Raw genomic sequence first — 20,121 nt, forward strand, 5'->3', positions numbered from 1 at the left:
AAATGAGAGCAGGATGAAGGGATCTAAAAGATGGATATCACTGACAAGCTCTGGACATCTTAAAATGCAAATTTTAGATCAAAGCAACATTTGGCTAAAGCGCAGCCTCACTCTGATGGTATATGTCCACAGCTTCTGTGATTTCCACACTTCCCAATCACTGACTACGACAGCAGCTGGGAAATGCGTTCTGTTGCCAAGGTGTTGCAGTTTCACTGAATGGATTTGATTTGGCTTCTCCCCATTTGAATCAAGTTTACATTTAGCCTATTTTATGCAAATCAGAGCTCCCCAAACCTTTTAAACTAACCACACACACACACTCTAAAATATAGACCCATTGAACAGTTTCAGGGTTCATTGCTTACCTTGGTGTTTAAAGGAACACGTTTAGTTAAAGGTTTGCTAATATATAAGAAAGCAACTAGAAGAGCTGTTATTTTGGCCCATTTTATCCTCTCCCTCTCTACTGGGAAGAACCTCAGTACTTCAGAAGGAAACATGTTGGACCCCCCCTTTTTAAGTGTCTTAAAAGTAAATATATCTGCTTCTGTTAATCCCAGGAGATGACATGACATTAAAAAAAATAAAATCTGCATTTCCATAAAATTTTAATAAAGGAAAAGCAGCACTGAAAAATAATTCCTGTGTACATAATGTAGATGCAAAGAGGCAGCAGAACGGGCACGGAATAAAGAAAGTAAGGATGAGAGAAGCGAGAGCGGGTTAGGATGTTAGCCTTGTAATGTCAGATGAGTTCTGCACTTGAGATGTTGTTCCAGCTAATTCACCATCATCTGCACAAAGACGTGCACACTTGCAAAGTAATCTTGACCTGCACACATCTAATTGCGAGCTAATCGCAACCATTTAAAGAACAGCATATTTATTATTGCGAAGTTCTTCCATTACCTCCTCTGCATATAAATCACTTACTAGCCCAGTGCCTGGATTTCCGTGGAATATAACTATGGGTTTCTGCATGACTTGGACTGAATAATAACCATCTCTCTCTTGCTCTCTTAGTTTCGGTCTCTGCTCAGAACCAACTCCCCACCTCTGGGAACTGCAGGTTTTCATTTGGCTGTGATGCAACAGCTCCTTCCACAGTCGTCTAAGTTGATTTTACATTTTACTGTCATTCAGTTTAAGTACTGGCAGCAGTCCAGTACTGTTGACAGTCTCCATCAGTCAATGTGAAAACCTCATAACCTCATGTTTATGGATTTATATATTTTTTTATTTTAATGAGTGCTGTTGAGATTTAATGTGATAAATCATTTTCTTCCAAAAAGCTGGAAAATGCTATAAAATGCTCACACAAAGGGTAACTGGAAGAGCCAATACCTCAAAACCTAAGGGAAAAAAAAGTGTGCTGGCATTTTTAGATGTGAAGTGACCAATAAAACCACAAAGTTACAGTCTTTCCTTAAGCCATTGCAAGTCTCAAGCTTCTAAAACTGCAAGTTTTATGTGACTGGCCGGACTTTTTCTTTTCGAGTTTTTCGCACAACAAACAGATGAGAGAGAGTGAGACATTGGATTATATTCATCCAAAGTCTGAGAGATTCTTCTGTCACTTAAAAGATCAGACACTACTTTCCTTGGAGGCTTCCTTTTAAATCGGTGACCTCATCCACTCAAGTGTGCCTGCTAGAGCACATGAAGGCTCTGCTTATGCGCAATTAACTAGGCTCAAGCATCTGAGACAAATTTTTACACATATATCAAGGGAAACATGAAGAAGCACCTATTGAAACATCATGTTCACATTGTGAAAAACCTAAAGGCTGCAATAAGAAATAGAAGCGAGCAGCTCTAAAGAGATTACGGAGACTGGTGGGATTAGAACCTCTGAACCAAAGACACGATTCCCGGACCCTTAATGAGCTGAAGCTGAGGAAAAAGTATACGCCGCGTGTGAACTTAAATAACTCGAAGCATCACAGAAACCTGGACTTTGAAGTTTGAGTAAGTGGTGGAAATGCTGTCACATCTAAAAGCCACGGTGATTTAAGTCTACAGTGTTACTGAAAGTAACTTCTTTTCTTAAAAAAAACAGAAGGAAATCACCTCAATTAACAAAAAAGATCAAAAATGAAACAAAAGGAAGGAGGAGCTGAGATTTCTTTGTCACAACACAATCATGAAATAAAAGCAGAGATGGTATAAATAGATGGACGCAGCGATCGGAGTGGGTAGTGTCCAGTTATGAAGCTTCACACTGAAGGTTTTCCCTTATGTAAACCTGTCATGCAAGGGGTGGATCTGACACAGAACTCATTGGCAATAATCCTCCTTTCTGACTCTAATAATAACCATAATTTACAAAATGAACTTCATATTTTATTGAATATGAGTTGGAACTAGAGATTTAGCCAACAAAGTCCTCAGAACACAAAGCACAGCAAGGCAGCTGAGAGTAATTTTCCTATAGACTTCTATACAACTGGACAGCTTTTTGCAACCAGGGGATCCAGCCCCCTGGTGGTCATTAAAAATAATGCAGCCTTTAGGTACTGAAGGCCATGTCTATCTTGTATCCATACTGTTAAGGATTTTTTTCTTAGCAAAAAAAAGAGAAAAGAAAAAACGACGGATAAGAGTTTATTCGGAGACCTCATCTCCGCCACAGCATCTCTGTTCCTTCAGCAGACTACACCAAACTCATATCCAGATAAGTGAGGATCTCTCCTGCACCGCTGAACAAAATCATCTGCTAGTACTCCTCCCGCCCATCATCATTTACAAATAACATTTTGCTATTTCATTGCCTTTTAGTTATTGTCATTGTTTTGGTAAAACTTGTTCAGGCGCACTCCAATGCATTTGTTTTTGCAATTTTTAAAGCTTAAGCTACACTTTTCATGTACCCACCGGATTCTGCAGAGGTAACGCCCCTCCCCGGGGCATCCTCGATGGGGAAGAGTGGTAAATGTAAACATCTCTTTCCATAACAGCCAACCCTAAAGCTATTTCAAATTACAGTCACGAGTTATTCTAATTTTGTCCATTTCATATCGCTCTGTGCAACAATATATGTAGAAATGTTGCAGCTGGTTTTGGTTGGAACTCACTACCTAGTAGTTAATGTTGGCTCTAACTGGCATTCACATGGTGTAACAGATGGCTTTATCTATCTGACGAGCTTCATCATTACAGCAAATATAACCTAAGGTGTACGGTTATTGTAATATTTAGAGCTCACAATCAAAACATGAAAAAACAAAAAGATTATTTTATTACGCTGGAATAATGAAAATGAATGGCAATGGCATATTTTTACGCTATCATTAAATTACCACCCAGACTCCTGTTTTATAAGTTGAAGAACACCAGGGATGTAATTAAAATAACCACTGTGAAAAAGTAAGTGGAAATTAACTGAGGAAGAAAAACTGGAGTTTCTTTCACTTTGTGACTCAGCTGATTAAAGATATTTGTTAAAAAATAGAGCAAAACAGTAAGATGTTTGGACTTTGGATGTTTGGATGTTTGCTTTTCTCTGGGAAATGTTTTCTAGGAATTGAACCTGAGAAATTCCTATTTTTTTTCCTACTAACAAGTCAAACCTCTCTCCTTTTTTTTACCAGGCAGCTCTTTCCTTTAAAATTCATGCCTTCCTTCTTTCTTCCACATCTAATTGGCCATTAAATTATTAAAATGTATAAAAGGCTGTATGATGGCCAAGCGACCGCGCAAGAAGGAACTCTGTCTCCCTCTCCCCATGGAAGGCAGCTCCCATCGCCAAAAGGATCTAACATTGCTTCTGGCAACCGACCATTAAATTGGCCATCTGCAATTTCCTTTTTTTTTTTTTGCTCCATCCTGCAGGGGCGGCAGGCTGACAGAGACTGGAGTCAGGTGGGAGAGAAGAAAGTCGGCTGCTATGTGTTATCTATATAATGGTAGGGGTCTCCTGAGAGTTGGAGGTGGACAGGCAAACTAGGCGCTGGACTTTTTGAGTGGTTTAAAATCTAAGCCTCAGGCCTGTCTGACCACAGGAAAGAGATGGAAGAGAGTATCTGTTTGTCTGGATTAGGAGCCTGAAGAGCCACTGCAGCTCAGGCTCAAGTGAGCCAAGAAAACATGAACGTACTGTGTGTGTGTGTGTGTGTGTGTGTGTGTGTGTTTCATTGAGAATTTACTTTAGATTGGTTTTAGTGTCCTTCATGTCAGATTTCACTCTCATCTCCATAGAGCCAAAAGATGGATAAATGGAAGCAGACTTGTGTGGGGGAAGTGTGGACGTGAGGTGATGAGCCCCATTCATTCAAGCTGCTGAAAACTACCCATAGTGCCACACTGAAGCATACATTCCTTAAAAAAATATAGAAATATCACAAAGAAGAATGGCCGCAATCATACGCGTTATTAAGCGTGTCTTAAATAAATCCTTACCTTCATATGTTCCACTCTCTAGCAGGGCTCCACTTTTCTCCAGTTCCATAAACCGGTCAATGGTCACGAAATTATAATCCACCCCCGGGACCTCTCCTTCCTTGGGCTGCCTGGTTGTGCCTGCAGAAGATAAGCAAGAAGAGCTATAATGTGAATAACTACTGAATGAGAGGGGGACTTTGATTAAGGGTGAGTCTTTTTCAGTGTTTTCGAGACGATCAGAACAAGCTGACCCAGGCCCAGCTCTATTCATTAAATTCCCTATCTTTACATTCCTTTTTTTGTCCCATCCTTTGTACAGCTGAGACTGAATATTTAACAGAGAGGAGAAGTGGCAAGGTATGATTTCAGGAGCTAAGTGATGCAATTTGGACACCAAGAGGAGAAATCAAATCAATTTGCATGGAGTTGACAGCATGTCGAGGACGGGTGTGGTGAAAATATTTTACCCTGTGGTAGCAGCATTTTAAGTCAAGTCACGACCATCATTTCTCCTCCAGTTACTAAAACAAAGTGTGTCAAAGTGTTTACAATGTTAAAATGAGGTACAAATGACTTCCTAAATACGTTCTCATAGCTGTGTGCTAATTAGACTAGTTAAAACTGATCCCAGCTGTGATAACACGCAGCACTCTACCCCTGAGGTGCTGAATGGGTTTTCACATCTGAGGGAGCGTTACTCACACTAAAGCAGAGCCTGTAAACCACACTTGTTAAAGCCTGACTATAAAGTATCCAACTGTGTGTTTTAAAGTTAACGGCGGAGCGTTGTGCCACCGATCGCCCCTTGTACGCAGCATGGGGTGATTTGACTTTATGTGAGGCCAGATGACATCGCTCCTGCATTACAAGTTTCAAACAACGCCTGTAAAAGTTTGTGTGTTGTGTAGATGTGGGCCAAGAAAAGCCAAAAGTACGCAGGTTTCAGTTTCCATAAACACAGATTACTGCACTTTTAACTGTATAAACAGAGCTACATCAGTTAAAGAGCTGATCTTAAAACTACCAAGTGGGAAAAATGGGTATGCTTAAGAGCCCAAGAGGATGAAATTGTTAGTTTTTCTTGGTTCACTTCATGAATAAGAAGAAAGGGGATAGAATCAGCAAGCCTACTTCATCTTACTGCCCCTAAAGGGTTTACATTGAAGGCTGAAAAACTCCTTGAGGTTCTCGAGGCTGCAAGTCGGCCAACATCAAGATCGGGCAGTTTAGAGACATTTGCATGGTTTGTGTTTTATACTTGAACTTTTCAGCAACAACAATCAGAAAATCTTGCCCTCTTTGGCAACGCGCGTGGAGGTGAGAGAGCAAGAAGAGGGTTTGATCTTCTCTCAAGCCGTCTGATCACTTCAATCACTTCTCATATGTACAAACAAGAGTGAGGCTGAATGCTTTGAAGGAGAGAGTATTCAAAAAAGTGCATACGCTATTCGCATTTGAAATGCTGCCACTTGGATCAGGTATAAACAACTTTGCCATCAGACGTGACTGAGCCTCACATGGGGTGTATGAACTCACTGAGGTCTGCTTCTTTCATGTGTCAGCGTTTAGACAGTGTGATCAACATCATCAGCCCGAGCTTAAACTTCTTAAGATTTTAAAGTTTGGAACTGAAAAAATCTGAATCCAATTAAGATTTTTTAAACCCCCTAATCTTCAGGGCACCCAAGGGTTAAAAGGGGTCACCGCTTTAAATAGTGAAGTTTGGACAAAAGCAAACAGGTAAACAAAAAGCTCATGTTCAGAGTGTTTGAAACACTTTTGTCTGCTCTTGGTTCTTAATAAATTCAGAGAATCAATATCCCTAATATGGTCCTGTCAAAGGAAAGGCTTTGCTGTGCACTGGTCCTATGCAGAGCCTACCCACAGCTTTGCAGACCATTATCCACATGTAGCCATTTACTGTCATCACTGCCAAAATATATGAAACCACCGATCTGCTGCTGGTCCTTCAGCTTCTACCTGAGACTGAAGTTACAGTATTTTGTCGTCACAGTTTTCATCGACGACTGTTTGTTTTCCAGGCGATGTCTAAATAAAAATGTATGCATGAGGACAAAAAGTATGATGAAATGTGTTGACACTTCCGTCAACAAATAAAAAGTTAAACAAACTGTTCTGGAGAGATGAGAGAAAGGCGGAACGAGTTTGGAAGTGATCCAATGAGAAGTAATCTTCTGGTGCTGTAAGGTTAGACGGGCACATTTTCTCTGCCACCAGGAAGCAGTACAGTACAACAACTAGCTTCTATGCTTCCTGATGCTCATGAAAACGTGACAAAATGTCAGCGCTTGGGAGGAAGAGAAGATTTGACATATAGACACATTTTGTCTTTGTTGTCAAGGAAACTGAGATGCTTTGTTAAATGTATGGAGCAACTTGCTGGTAAAAAATGACAAAGCAACTTTAGATTTAGTCTATCATAATCTTATGATATTTAGTTGACTCAAACTAGACTAAAATAACTTAGGTGCCTAAATTAGGACTAAAACTAAATCAAAATTTGTTGTCTTGTCAAAGTCAACACTTCTGTCTACTGTCTGTGTCAGTCACTCTGTTCCCTGTTCAAGCCCACATTACAACTAGTCAGCGTTCAACCTACGTATAGCATCATCCCTGGTAGGCTACATGCTGTCGGGTTTTGGAGGACTGCACACAACCACATCTTCGTAGTTTGCTTACCTACAAACGTCACTTTGTGTAGCCAAAGGGACATGAATGCACCACGGTGAATCAGGCACAGAGATCTGGCTTTGGATAAGTGCACAGATGCCCCATCCAACGAGTGTTAAATGCTGCATTTAGGGTGTAAGTTTAGCTCACTCTGTTGAGCAGCCTCATGTTGTTATTGTAGGCAAAGGCACAGGTTCAAATTTATGGTGTGTGTTAGCCCTGCTCTTTTGCCCAGCTTTTTTTATCTTACCTTATCACATTAAGGCCCAAAAATATATTAAAAGAAAGATGGAATTTAAAATCTTCCTTAAATCTAGATAACTGCAAACCCTTCTGAAACCTAACGTGCACTTCCCTAGCCTACATCGTCTGTGAGTGTCCTGTTTCATAGCTTTGTTTCCTCCGATTGATTTCTGGCTGTTTGTTCTGCCACTGCTTTTTTAATTGGCTCAAAATGAAATGAACTCTCCAGAAGAAAACGTTAGTGTTTTGACAGTGAAACGGTGGAGCAAAGTAGGCACACCACACACACAAGTATAAATGCTCTTCATAGAGTCAATGATGAAGTTTGAATAAGCTTAATCTTTTGTTGATGCGTTATAGCCAGTAAGATGCAAGCTAGCTTAACAGGGGAAGAAAAGGAGCTAAAATGTTTTAATGCTGATAAACTGAAGGGGAGCTGCAAGGTCTAGTATGAGATAAATCTGAACCATTTTGAACTATGGATCATGCAGAGCTATGGTAATAGAGTCCAAAAATAAAATATGCAATTGAAAATATATACGCTTGAATCATTTTTTGTGTGTGTTTCTTGTCATTCCCAGTCTCTATGTTGATAGATTATCTGTCTTTTCAATATTTTGCTCTGAAATAAAGGCAAAAACTATCCCAGAATTTTTTACTTAATTTAAATTTTTTTGCTGTGAACAACAAAACAAATCTTCTTTACTTCAAACCAGCTGCATGCCGTTAACCTTCGTGTCAAACCTTTTCATTTCTTCTTGTTAACAGGTTGATTATTGGTGCTTAAATGGAGAGAGCAAACCCCGAAAAGAATCAATGATCAGCTGGTGTCCTGGGGACTGCAGCGCCCGACTTTGTTCGCATAAGATTCACTCAGAGGAACCCTTTCATTTCTCGAGCACATGATACTGACATGACTATTTCATGAACTAAAGTGGCACCCTGTATGCACTTTTTCAGATGCTCAAATAGAAATTTACTGTCAAAACTAAAACATCAAGCTGGAACCTGCTGAGAGAGTAAGTCATGTGAGCTGATAAGAGCAAATGAGCAGCAGGGAACACCGTGGTCTACGCAAAAAAGTATTTTTGTGTTTCTGTTTGTGCTGCACCTCCAGAGGAGAAGAGCTTCTTGATTGTGTCTGTCTGCATGGGGGCTTGTGTACTCGTCAGATTAGCCTCCCTCCCAGGCAGAGCTCCTGACTGAGCAGCAGACACACATACACACGAAATTTCAAAGAGGACCTTTGATGTTGGGGGGCTATATTTAGCCGAATCTTCTGGTAGGACTTCTCTAGGGTGACAATTTCTAAAAGGAAGCACCCACAATGCCTCTCGATTTTCAGTCCTTTGTATGTGGGTCATGATCCTTTAGTGCTGATCTGTGAAAATAGAAACACCCCGCTCAAGTGCGCAGTATTTCTTTAGGAAGGTAAGTCATGATTATGTATAAAAGCCTCGGACACTTATCAAGATTTACTACTTTGTTCATAATTTAGTTAGTTTACCAGAGTCTGGGGTTAAAAAAAATCCCCTTAGGTGTGTTTCAGGAGTGTGTGAAGCTCTCCTTAAAAATAGGCATGCATACAAAACTTGAGCACAAACATGTTTCATTGATGTTTGAAGTGGGAAAAACTGAATACTACCCTAGCAGCAAAAATATTCTACCAGTTTAGAAAAAGAAAGAAAGTAAGACTTCCCTCTTAGCATTTGATTAGCATTTCAAAAATGAACAGGAGGTGCAATTTGACCAAAAGAATTGTAGCAGTTTCAGTTTTTGTGTGTGTGTGTATTTTTAAATCACAGTCATCCTCTTTTGCTACGGTCTTCTTTATTTTGGAATAAAAACTGAAGATAGAGAGAAAGAGAAATAGACCTTAGCAGATAACCAGAAGTGATTTTCACACCTTCCAACTTACACTTTGGACTCTGATTGGTTTTCCCACTTGGTCCAGGTGTGATTTAGGGCAGGTGCGAACCCAGTAAATTCACGTGGGTGCAGACAAAAACAACTGCACCGAGACTCTTGAGTTGAAATGTCTAGAACTCAAGTGCTGTGTTTATCCTCCCTTCAGATGGTCTGCTAGGGCTTTACTGCAGACACCTTCAGTTTTGGGTTGCTTTTGCTGAATGTTTTGGGTCATTATCCGTTTGCACAGTGATGCACCAACTGACCACTTATGCAGCATTTGGCTGTGTCTGAGCACAGAGTATAGCCTTGAATACTTCAGGATTCATTCAACTACTTGGTGCGACTGCTGATAGAAGTATCAGCAGTCGCACCATTAATAAGTAGTAATAAGCACTTGTGACCCAGTTCCATTGGCAGCCATACATAACATTTCCTCCACCGTGTTTCACAGATGATGTGTGTGTACTTCAGTTCGTGAGCTGTTTCTCTCCTTCTCCGGTTGATCTTGGATTCATCTGTCAAAATAAAATCCTGGTAAAGATCTTTCAGATGTTTCTTGGTAAAGTCTAATCTGACCTTCCTGTTCTTGAGTGTAACCTGTGGTTTATACCTTGTTGTAAACCTTCTGTATTTCCATTGATGAAGGCATCTCTTTAGACTTTGACAATGATACGCCCACCTACTCAACAGTGTTCCTGGTCTTTCAGGCCTTTTAGTGTTGCTGAGTTGACCAGCACATCCCTTCTTTTTGAGAATAATGTATCAGATTGTTGATTTTGCCCTAAATCCTAAAGTTTTTTGGTTTCTCTCTACAGCCACACGTCTTTGGACCTCACACTGAGAGTTTCCCTGAGCATCTACATTTCAGTTCAACTTCAGATCTTCTCTCTGATTACTTGCTCATAAAATAAAAAAGCAGCAGACCTCACCCAGACAGGAAACTCCTTGTCGGTCAATTGTCCAGTTACTTCTGAGACTCTAAAAAAAGAGGGCACTAGTGTAGTTCAATGTCTGCAATCAATCACTAATAGTTGTTAATTCAACCTACAAGCTATTATTTTTCTGAAAGCAATTGTGCAAGCCTGACAAGCTTCAAACTGAAACTAAATCATCCGGCCTGACAATGCATGACACAGTTTGGTGGTACTGTGAAAAAATAAAATACATCTCTAAAGAACATTTAGTTTCTACACATGAGGCATCCACAGCAGACGTGCTGCGCTCTTAAACAGACGTATAAATCCACCTTTACATCTTTAGAGTCTAGGACAGTCTTCAAAGGCAGGGGAAGAGATAGACAATGCCATTGAGTACTTTAGCAAATAGCAGCTCATTTCCTTGTTGTTAGCATTTGAAAATAAATTATTGTTTTCTCCCAGGAGATGCAAAACAAGAAACATAGAATGGCAGAAAGTTAACAATGAGAACATCGCACTGAGCTGTTTGTATGCTGAGTGAGAGTGAGAAGTGAGTACAGGTGTAAAAACAGAGGAGCGGATGAGAGAGCAGCTTAAGTTGTAGCGTGGGCTGCGGCCCTCGTAGCCTACAGCCATCCTGCTGCTCTCAAGTAAGTTCTCGAGCCAGATACAACTCCACAGTCACGGGCCACGAGTCCAGCCCTCACTTGTGCAGCCAAGCACCATTATCGGATGCCCCTGTCAAAGCTAACACCTGTAGTGGTTTCACACTGGGACTAGTGCTCCTACAGAATACATTAACATAGCTCGGAGCCCATCTGTATGTTAATCAAATACACCAGATGAAATGCATGACCTCTGTGTTCTGCCTCACAGTTGCACATTGAGAATAAAATCACTGTAACCTGCGCACAATTTGAACTTAACTGTAGGCAATACAAAAAAGTGCAACAGGGACCCAGACAGTCTCTGGAAAGCAGAAACATTGGCCTCTATTTAAAACAACAGATTCATATCCAGAGTATGTCCTGAAGCATGACAGAGAGATGTTGTACTGTGTATTTATGATAGGGAATCAAAGCATGTGCACGGGCCCTGAGGAAAAGATTATACCATAAGAATTCAAACAAATCATTTCCATACAGTTACACAGTGCGGTCTAAAAGCAAAGAAAAATATGGAAAGTAAAGCAAATGTTTATCTTTGATGTTTTTGCTTTAAACTGAGCGTAATGTCCTCTTACAGAATATTGGGGTAAAAAAAAATTAAGGCTCATTTTTGCAATTTCAAGGTGATGTACTTTTTCAAAATCTGCCCAAGGGCTTTAATAGGATCAGCTTAATCTTTGGTCAGTAAACCTAAAGAGTTTGATGCTAAAGTGGGGATTTAAAATTTCTGTCATTGGCTGACACTTTGTCCAGTTTGTCATAAACGTTATTTATGATTCATCATGTTTGATAAAGGTCCGCCCCTGTATGCCAATTTTCAATAACAGTCACAGCACCACCTAGTGACAACAGGAAATGACCAGAGCCATCTGCTCAGCCTCTTTAGGTTATATTATTTTGAAAACTGTGACTTTTCATCAAATGTTGCGACCCTGGCAGCATGGCCCATTTTGATATTTTGCCATGAAGCACGAAATTGCTGTAACTCAAAAACGTATTGTCCAACCTGCTCCAAACTGGCCCCAATCTGAATACAGATGACCATTAGAGCGTTACCTAGAAATGCCAGATTTATATTTAAACTGCTTCTCCTCCTCAAAAGTGGTGATCCAAAATCTTATAAAATCATGAACCTCGGCAAACTCATCAGGCATAAAGAACTGTTTGGATTTTATGGGTTGTGCATATGTGTGTGGTAAAATGGGTGCATAACGCCCATAATGATCTGCTAGATTATGATCTTTTAATTAATTAATTTAGAGATCAAAAATTTGCTTTTGTACAGATATTTTGTTATGTGTCTGTTTGCCATGCCCAACAAAACTAACGTTTTCTTACATTTATATATTTTTCAATTGCTATTGTGGACGTGCAGGTCTTTTACAATTGCACTGGAGACCAGTACATTCAATTAAATCTATCATCTCTTCAAGTAGATCCTGATTCATAGCCACTGTGGATTTACGGTGGAACAAGCAAAGTGAAAACAGTTCACAAAGTTCCTCCATTTGTCATTAAGTGGCCAAGCCCTTTGGGGTGCAGGCTCTGATCATTTAAAACAACCCTGGATAGTGGCGTTAATATCTATAGCACTAATTGGCTATTCGTTAGTTCTCCTGCGGTGCTCACTGGACCGTTCTTCAATTAAAAAACATCGGTTTCCTTCACAGTGTTGGAAAAATCAGTCGGCTTGGTGAAGTAGCCAGGCAAGGTCGAAGGAAAATATCTTACTAAACATACCTTGGCTCTTATTGGCTGCAAATGATTTTTTGGATTGTTTACTATGAGAAAACATGTTACATATTCCTGACAACAAAAAGAAATGAATTTTAGCAATAAAGTTAGGGTGAAACAAGTTGTGTTTATTTTATTTGCTTTCTGTGCAGCCCACTGTTTTAACTTTTCTTCTGATAATTGATAATGGCAGTTGTTAACATTCTTAAATGAATATAACAACAATAGCCCCACATGTATTTTATTGTTATTGCAACAGCTTTGGATGGACATAACATAACAGCTTGTTTGTATTGTTACTTTAATGTGCCCATCTCATTCTCTCTGGTTTAAATAAATAAAACATGTACAATAAAATACAGGCGCTAGCCACAGAGTGAGTGCTCGTCTTGAATCATCTTAGTGTCGTATATATGATGCTGTGTGTGAGTGTGAGAGTAGGTAGTCTAGGTAACAGCCATAGTGAAGTGACAGACTGCAGGAAAGGAAAAAATAGTGTCCACATGTCTACTACTCTTTGCTAAAGTCTCTCCTCTCTTTCCATTTTCCCTCTTATATGTTTCATATTCTAATCACACAAATCTCCTATGGGCAGAGTAATAGCATTTTCATTTAGCTACGGAGTTGCAACCTCCCCTGCATAATCTCACCGCATCAAAGCATAAAAGTCATTGTGCAATTTACCTCCATGAATTCATTTTTAAATCTTAAAGAAACTGAAAAGAAGAAAATGCCTCTACAAGTTTAACACTACAGTACCACATTCATCATGTTTATTCAAATTAAAGAAAAAGTAGTTGTGTTAAGATGTTGAGGTCAAAGACAGGATTAGACACCTTACAACCTCAAAAAAGACCAGTTTAGTGCTTAAGGCCGACCCTGAACTCCTCCGCCCCAAAACCCTTTGTTTTGACTGTCTAAAACAGTGTCAGCATGGCCTATTGTAACCATCCAAATCTAACCATTAGCCAATTAGGAAGTGATGGGCAGCTGTAATGCCCTTGCATTAGAGGGATGGATTAGTTTCCCATTCAGCAGCTGCCTGTGGGCAAATGGACTGATGGAGGACAGTGAAATGCTGTACCACGCCACTGAAAGCTGCTTTCACTGCACTTTGCCTTCAAAGACAGCAAGAGTAGCAATGTGCTTATTCACTGTTTCCAGCGATGATAAAGAGCAGGGTCTTAATAAACTGTGATTACGTATCATTTAGGTGGCAATAATGTGTGCTGAACTGGGAGTGTGAAGGATGCTGCTGTTTTCACGACCAAAGTTAATTCTGCTCCTTTAAAATCTAATCATATTGAATGCTTTGGTTCATAGATACAAAACCTCACTCTTGGTTCCTGACCAAAGATACGTAATATTTTTGTCCTATAGCCCTCTTAATGAAATTTTAGGTTCATTCGAGTTCAGTCAAGCTCGGTGAGAATGACTGCGTGTTGCTCTCCTGCTTATTGACAGCCAGTAATGTGGGATAGATTGGAGAAAGCCAAGCACTGAACCACACTCCCCTGCCTGTTGGCCCTCTGCCGCCCTCCCCTGAATTCCATTAATAGCTCTGCCCTCCAGGAGGTGCTAGGTGGACCGCCTGTAATGCAGCCAGAGATATTAATGACTGCTTCCTTCCTGATAAAGAGAGGGCTGATAAAGAGATAAAGAGGTGGGAAAAGCGGGGATTAACAGGGAAAATAATTATGCAGAGCAGAATTTTCTATGTTAAAGGTAGTACTACAAGACATTCACAAGCATTCCTTAAATAAATTATAAATTTTAATGGACATTAAAGAGATAAACCAGCAGGAGAGATATTGCAGGAGATCTGCTCACTTCTTTTTTATTTGTATTTTGTCTGACTAAACAGTCACTTGGGTTTTCTCCTATGCAAAGCACTTTGCATGATATTTACTCAGCATCAGTTTCTTGCTGTTTGTCAGCTCACAGTAGCCAATGCTTGCTGCATAACAAATGCACAAATAACACTCTGCTACACCAAAAAGACTCTCAGTGGACATTTTCCCAACAGCTCACATATCCAAAAGGGCACTTTCCTCTGAATCCTATTGTAGGAAAATAAAAGTCATATATAAATACCTCAAATACTATTCTACTGGTGCAAAGATGCAAGTAATTATATATTCACAGAGACTCAGTTGCTCCAAGCTCATGCCTGAAGAACAATGAGAGCTGCTTGAAATCTAATTTATTCAATCACATGTCAGTTTAAAGTTGGAGCAGAGCCCCGAAAATCCTACCAAACTACTGAAGTTGGAACAGGTTGTAGCATCTGATACTGCAATAACCTGTCAAAATGTGACAAGATTTCCCCGTAGATGGGATGAACACGTATTAATGCAGTTAACTGATGTGACACATAAGCTGAGCAGAGTTTTTCACTTTTTATGGCATAACACGTTGAGCGGTTCTGACATCTGAAAGAGTTTAATAACTTGCACTCAATAAAAATGGAGCTTCTAAACATTAGTAAGTCAAACTGTGAGTTAAAAATGTTTTTATTGCAATTTAAAAGTCCTGCAATCTGAATAGCTGAGAGGTTCTTTGTATTTTTGTCTTGAATTATTTACGTTCAAGTCAGAGTGTCACCAATATATATGAGCCAACATATTGGTCAGTATACTGTCATGTGAAAAGGACTCACATGACAGAAAAGGCCGCATTCGTCCTAGGTGTAGAATTCAGGATCAGACCATGCAATACTTGCTTTGCTAAACTGCAAAAAATCTGAGAGCAACATCTCAGACTCTACAAGCCTCAGTTAGCATTGTAAATGTTAAAGTTCATGACAGAACAATTAGAAAAAGACTGAATAAGTATGGTCTGTTTGGAGGAGTTGCCCTGAGAAAGCTTCTTCTCTCTAAAAAGAGCATGGCAGCAGGGCATATGATTTGCAAAGCTGCATATGAACTCCTCTGAATACCAAAGTATTCTAAAGTCAAATGTGAGGCCATGTGTCCGACAGCCAAAGCTTGGTTGAAACTGGGTCCTGAAGCACGACAAATCTACTGGCTGAAAAAGAAAAAGAAAAGAAGGTGTGGTAATGGTCCAGTCAAAGTCAAAACCTTAACCTGATTGAAATGCTGTGACGGAACCTTAAGAGAGCTGCGCATCAATAAATGCCTGCAAACTTCAATGAACTGAAGCAACTTTGTAAAGTATAGTGGGCCAAAAGTCTTCCACAACTGATAAAAACAAACAGAAAATGATTACAACAAGCTATTTCTGCTAAAAGGGGTTCTACAAGCTGTTAAATCAATGAAATGGTGCGGCTGCTGTCCTTAAACTCTAATTTTCACGTGACTGTATAAAAGCATTGGTTTATATATTGTCCAATACGCACCTATATTATATTTTGACTGTCTGCAGTACATGCAGCAGCTACTATAATTTAGTCAACAATTTTACAATTAAAATTAAGTGTGCATGCAATTGGATTCAACTCTATTTGGAGCTGAAATGATTAATAAATGAGCATAAAATTCATCTCCATAATGTCAAACACTAACTTCTCTAATGATCTAACTTTTTCCAACGATCTGCTATTTTTAATTGTCTTATAAGCTAGTAAATTAGACTTGTTTGAGTTCTGGGCTGCAGCTTGAATCAAACTGAGTGTCATGGAGTTGTACTGTGTAATACTCATCACATTAGTCCACATCCACACCCACTCAGTGTAGATGTTTCTTCATGCAGAGCTGTCACACAAACAACTGATAAATTACTAGTGACAGATCATCCAGTCATTTAAAAGACCTCTTGGTGTTGATTAAGTGCTGTGACAAACTCATTTAAGGCAAGACATGACTGTGAATCCCCAAAACTGGCAGCAACAAGTACCAATGCTGACATTCAGGGTGTAACTCATATGGAAGTTTTTTGTAAGTCTATCCTACAAATGTAATACAGTATGCAGAAAAGATAAATATACAGAGTATAAAAACAACCTACCCCTACACAGGGATGTCATCATGAAGTCTTTTATCATTGAGAGATGAGCATGCTCTTCTATTCTCGCTCCTGTTTCTCTTGTGAGAAGATGTGAATGGATTCTTTAACTGTATCTCAAGCTTCCTCTAAGCCTTCGTGTTTCTCCAGAGGCTAAGAGAGATCTCCTTTGGTCTTGCTCAGCATCTCAACTTCCACAGGGATCAAAGCCATCACGTTTGCGGCAGGCGCGAAGTTGAAATGAAAAAGAATAAAAGCAACAAAAAACACTCCTATAATTATTCAGAGCTGCGGAGGAGACCCCTGACAGACAGCAGCTGAGCGAGCGTTCGTGTCAGCGAACTTTAATCTAGAGAGATGCCCCCCAAAAATATCACGGAAAACGCAAGAAGGCCGTTTCATTTTCTCTGCAGCTATTTCAATATCTCTCAGAATCCGGCGAGGACGGGTGCATCACATTCACACACACAGTGGACGAGGAGGAGGTATAAAGAGAGGGGGGAAAAGAACATGAAGGAAAAAAGAGGGCAGAGATATAGAGATTAAGGGAACGCTGATGTCATTCATTTGGGTGGGTGTTTTTCAGAGTGTGCATAGGCAGTGATCAGGGACGTGAAAGTGCTGTTTTGTCAGGCTAATCCTTCAGTAAGGGCCACTCTGGCTCGAGCACATTACCATCCAATGACACAATCCTGTTCATCAGGATGGCCCACACCATTTTGATCAGTTTATAAAGCCTGTCATGACTGCTTAGCCATAAGACTTAGACATGAATTTCTATCAGAACAACAGCTCAAAAACTTTTCAATCAATGCTCCTATTTTAACCCTGCTTGCTGTTCAACACCATCTCCCCTCACAGTTCTCTACTGTCAACAGCTGCAATGACAGGCGAGCCAACTCGAGGGTTTCCAGTAACCTCTTTGGATAAGGTGAGGGATTTGAGCCAGTGGCTCTATGGGCCACAGAGGCTGGAATAATCATCACACTCCACATGGCGGTAATCATCTCATACGGAGACCTCCTGACCCCTTAATACTGGAGGCTAAGCTGTTTCACCCTGCCGTCACCTCTGCCCCTTTCCCACTATTGGATCTACAGCGGCTCAGCATGTGAGAGCGAGATGTGGAGAAGCCTAAGCATTTCAGTTAAAGCTATAGGAGCTCACGATTACAAGGGCAGGAAGTTAAAACCACGGTTTTAACTTCCCGTGACGCATCAAGACGTTTCTAAATTGCTTAATCCTTTTGAGCCGGAGGCTTTTGTTTTACTATCAGGCTGATTCCCACAATGTGCGGTGTTAATCATTTGGATATTATCTTAAATTTTAGCTGATTTGTGTGCGCCATTTTCCTGGATGTAGCTCCTGGATGGATCCTATACTCAAAGTTGAATAAACACATGTATAAAGTGAAAGCATTAAAAACCTTACACCTGGCGCTTGAGTCTGATCTCAGTCTGAACTCGTCACATGCTTATAATTTTCAGAACCTGTGGAATCACATTTTAACATACTGGATGGCCTTAGCATAATTCTTTATTGTCATGGCAGGCATAATGTAATCCAAACTTTGATATTTCCCCAAAAACCCAGAGAAATCCAAAGAAAAGACAGAAAAAGCTTCCACCTACGACACAAACCACAGCCTGTTTGCTGACAGCACTATGATTTACACCACTGCCAGCACTCTTGCATTCTTATGAAGACTTATGTTGTCCAACACATCGCAACACTCCTGCAAACTTGTGAAAATCTGTGTCGGCATCACTGTTGGCTGTGACAAAACAGTGGTATTTGTTGCCCTAGGAATGATAACAGGCTGGTTTGTGTCCATGTTGTGAAGCTCACTAAGTATGTGCAATACTGGCTCTCCCTCTGGTAGACCATGAGGATTAATGGCAAGCCACTGTTATGCTGTCACAAAAATAAAACTTTTCTATGTGCTTGGAAGTTTCTTCAAATATGAAACCTTCATGAACCTTCACGAACTTCATAAAACATTGAAAATTGAACTAGCTAGCAGATTAATAATAAACAAATTCCTCTAGTTGCTTCAGCTTGTAGAAAAACATTCAATTTTGCTATTTTATAAAACTGTAGTGAAGAAGAAAACATTTATAAGAGCTGGAATTGAGTGGACACATTAGTCTGTGCCGAGTACAGCAGTATGTGTGTGATGTTTTTGTACTGTCATTTATGCTGAGTTATAGGTACAAATTACAGTTAAATTAAATGTTAAAAGTGACTCAAGCTTATGATACATAATTCTACCCAGCAGCAAAAGTGAGTGAAAACACCCAAATTCTGATAATTTTTCCCCTGCATTGCAATTACTCTGTGACAGTGAAGAGCACCTCACACTGTGAAAAATATTTTCTGCAGAAACCTTCCAGGGCTGGAATTATTGTTTGTGTGATCTGTGCTAACACACTGAAGATTTTTCGAAAAGAAGCTCTAATAACAGCACCTGTGATAAATTACAAGCGCCATCATGGGGAATAATGCTGACCTTCTCAAAAACAAGCACTGACATTTCTGTCAGTGGTGCATTTAAGTCGTCAGGTGTGTTTTTTATTTATGCCTCAACTAGAGCTGGGCGATAGAACGATAACGATATGTATCGCGATATAACTTTTACTCGACAGAGAAATTAAGCTATCGCGATAGACTTCGCCGCTCTTGTCCTCTTAAAATAAAAAAAAAGTAAAAAAATAAGGTCAGCCAATCCAAACTAAGTAGCGCAGAGCCGAACCAATCACAGCCGCAGCGTCACGTCGCGTGACTTGTTACGTACAGCACAAGTGCCAAGCCGCACGTGTGTTTGTTTGGGAAGCAGGCAGTGGGTAATAATAATAATAATAATAATAATAATAATAATAATAATAATAATGGATTGGATTTATATAGCGCTTTTCAAGGCACCCAAAGCGCTTTACAATGCCACTATTCATTCACTCTCACATTCATACACTGGTGGAGGCAAGCTACGGTTGTAGCCACAGCTGCCCTGGGTAATGGAGCCAGCGCGTAATGGAGGAAATGAGTGTGCCGACTAGAAAAATCTACCGAGCGTGACCGAAGAGAAAACAGATGACGGTTCCAATGCCGGAGAGATTGTCGAACGGAAGAGCCATAGAAGTTCCGTAGTGTGAAGGTATTTCGGCTATTTCAAGTCTGACAAAAAACAGAGTAGCGTGCACTGTAAATTGTGCCGAAAGCAAGTCTGGAAATACAATAAACTGGTGCATGCGTCACACTGTGCGCCACGTTATTGTTTCGGTGAAATGAATTTCTACAATACTGTTAATTCTACTCTGCAGTGTTTAAATGCTTACATATACACACAGTTACTGTCCCTCCACACATACGACTCGGTTCTGCTTCTATGCCCCAGCTTTGTTTACTTTTTCCCACCGAGGCTTCTAGACTTCTGATTGGCCAACATTTCTGCACGGTTAGGAATCTAGCGCCACCTGCTGCTTTGGCATGTTCATAGCAGCGTTTTCCTTCATTTCTGCCTTTATGTGTGGACGGGATTATTTTTTAAAACGAAAACGGAAAATCTCCGTTTTCAAAAACACCCGTGTACGTGTGGACGTAGCCTCAGTCTC

General features: G+C 40.1%; 1 protein-coding gene across 4 annotated transcripts in view; it reads right to left on the reverse strand.

Annotated features, from left to right (window-relative positions):
* magi2a (membrane associated guanylate kinase, WW and PDZ domain containing 2a) overlaps positions 1–20,121 on the reverse strand; it is a 263,339-nt gene that overhangs the window by 83,678 nt on the left and 159,540 nt on the right. For all 4 annotated transcript variants that reach the window (XM_080887521.1, XM_080887520.1, XM_080887519.1 and 1 more), the window contains exon 3: positions 4,402–4,521. In XM_080887521.1, coding sequence (XP_080743647.1) covers positions 4,402–4,521 — 120 coding nt within the window. The remainder of the gene's footprint in view (positions 1–4,401; positions 4,522–20,121) is intronic.

Source organism: Rhamphochromis sp. 'chilingali', assembly GCF_963969265.1.
Source record: "Rhamphochromis sp. 'chilingali' genome assembly, chromosome: 7".
Lineage (NCBI taxonomy): Eukaryota > Metazoa > Chordata > Actinopteri > Cichliformes > Cichlidae > Rhamphochromis > Rhamphochromis sp. 'chilingali'.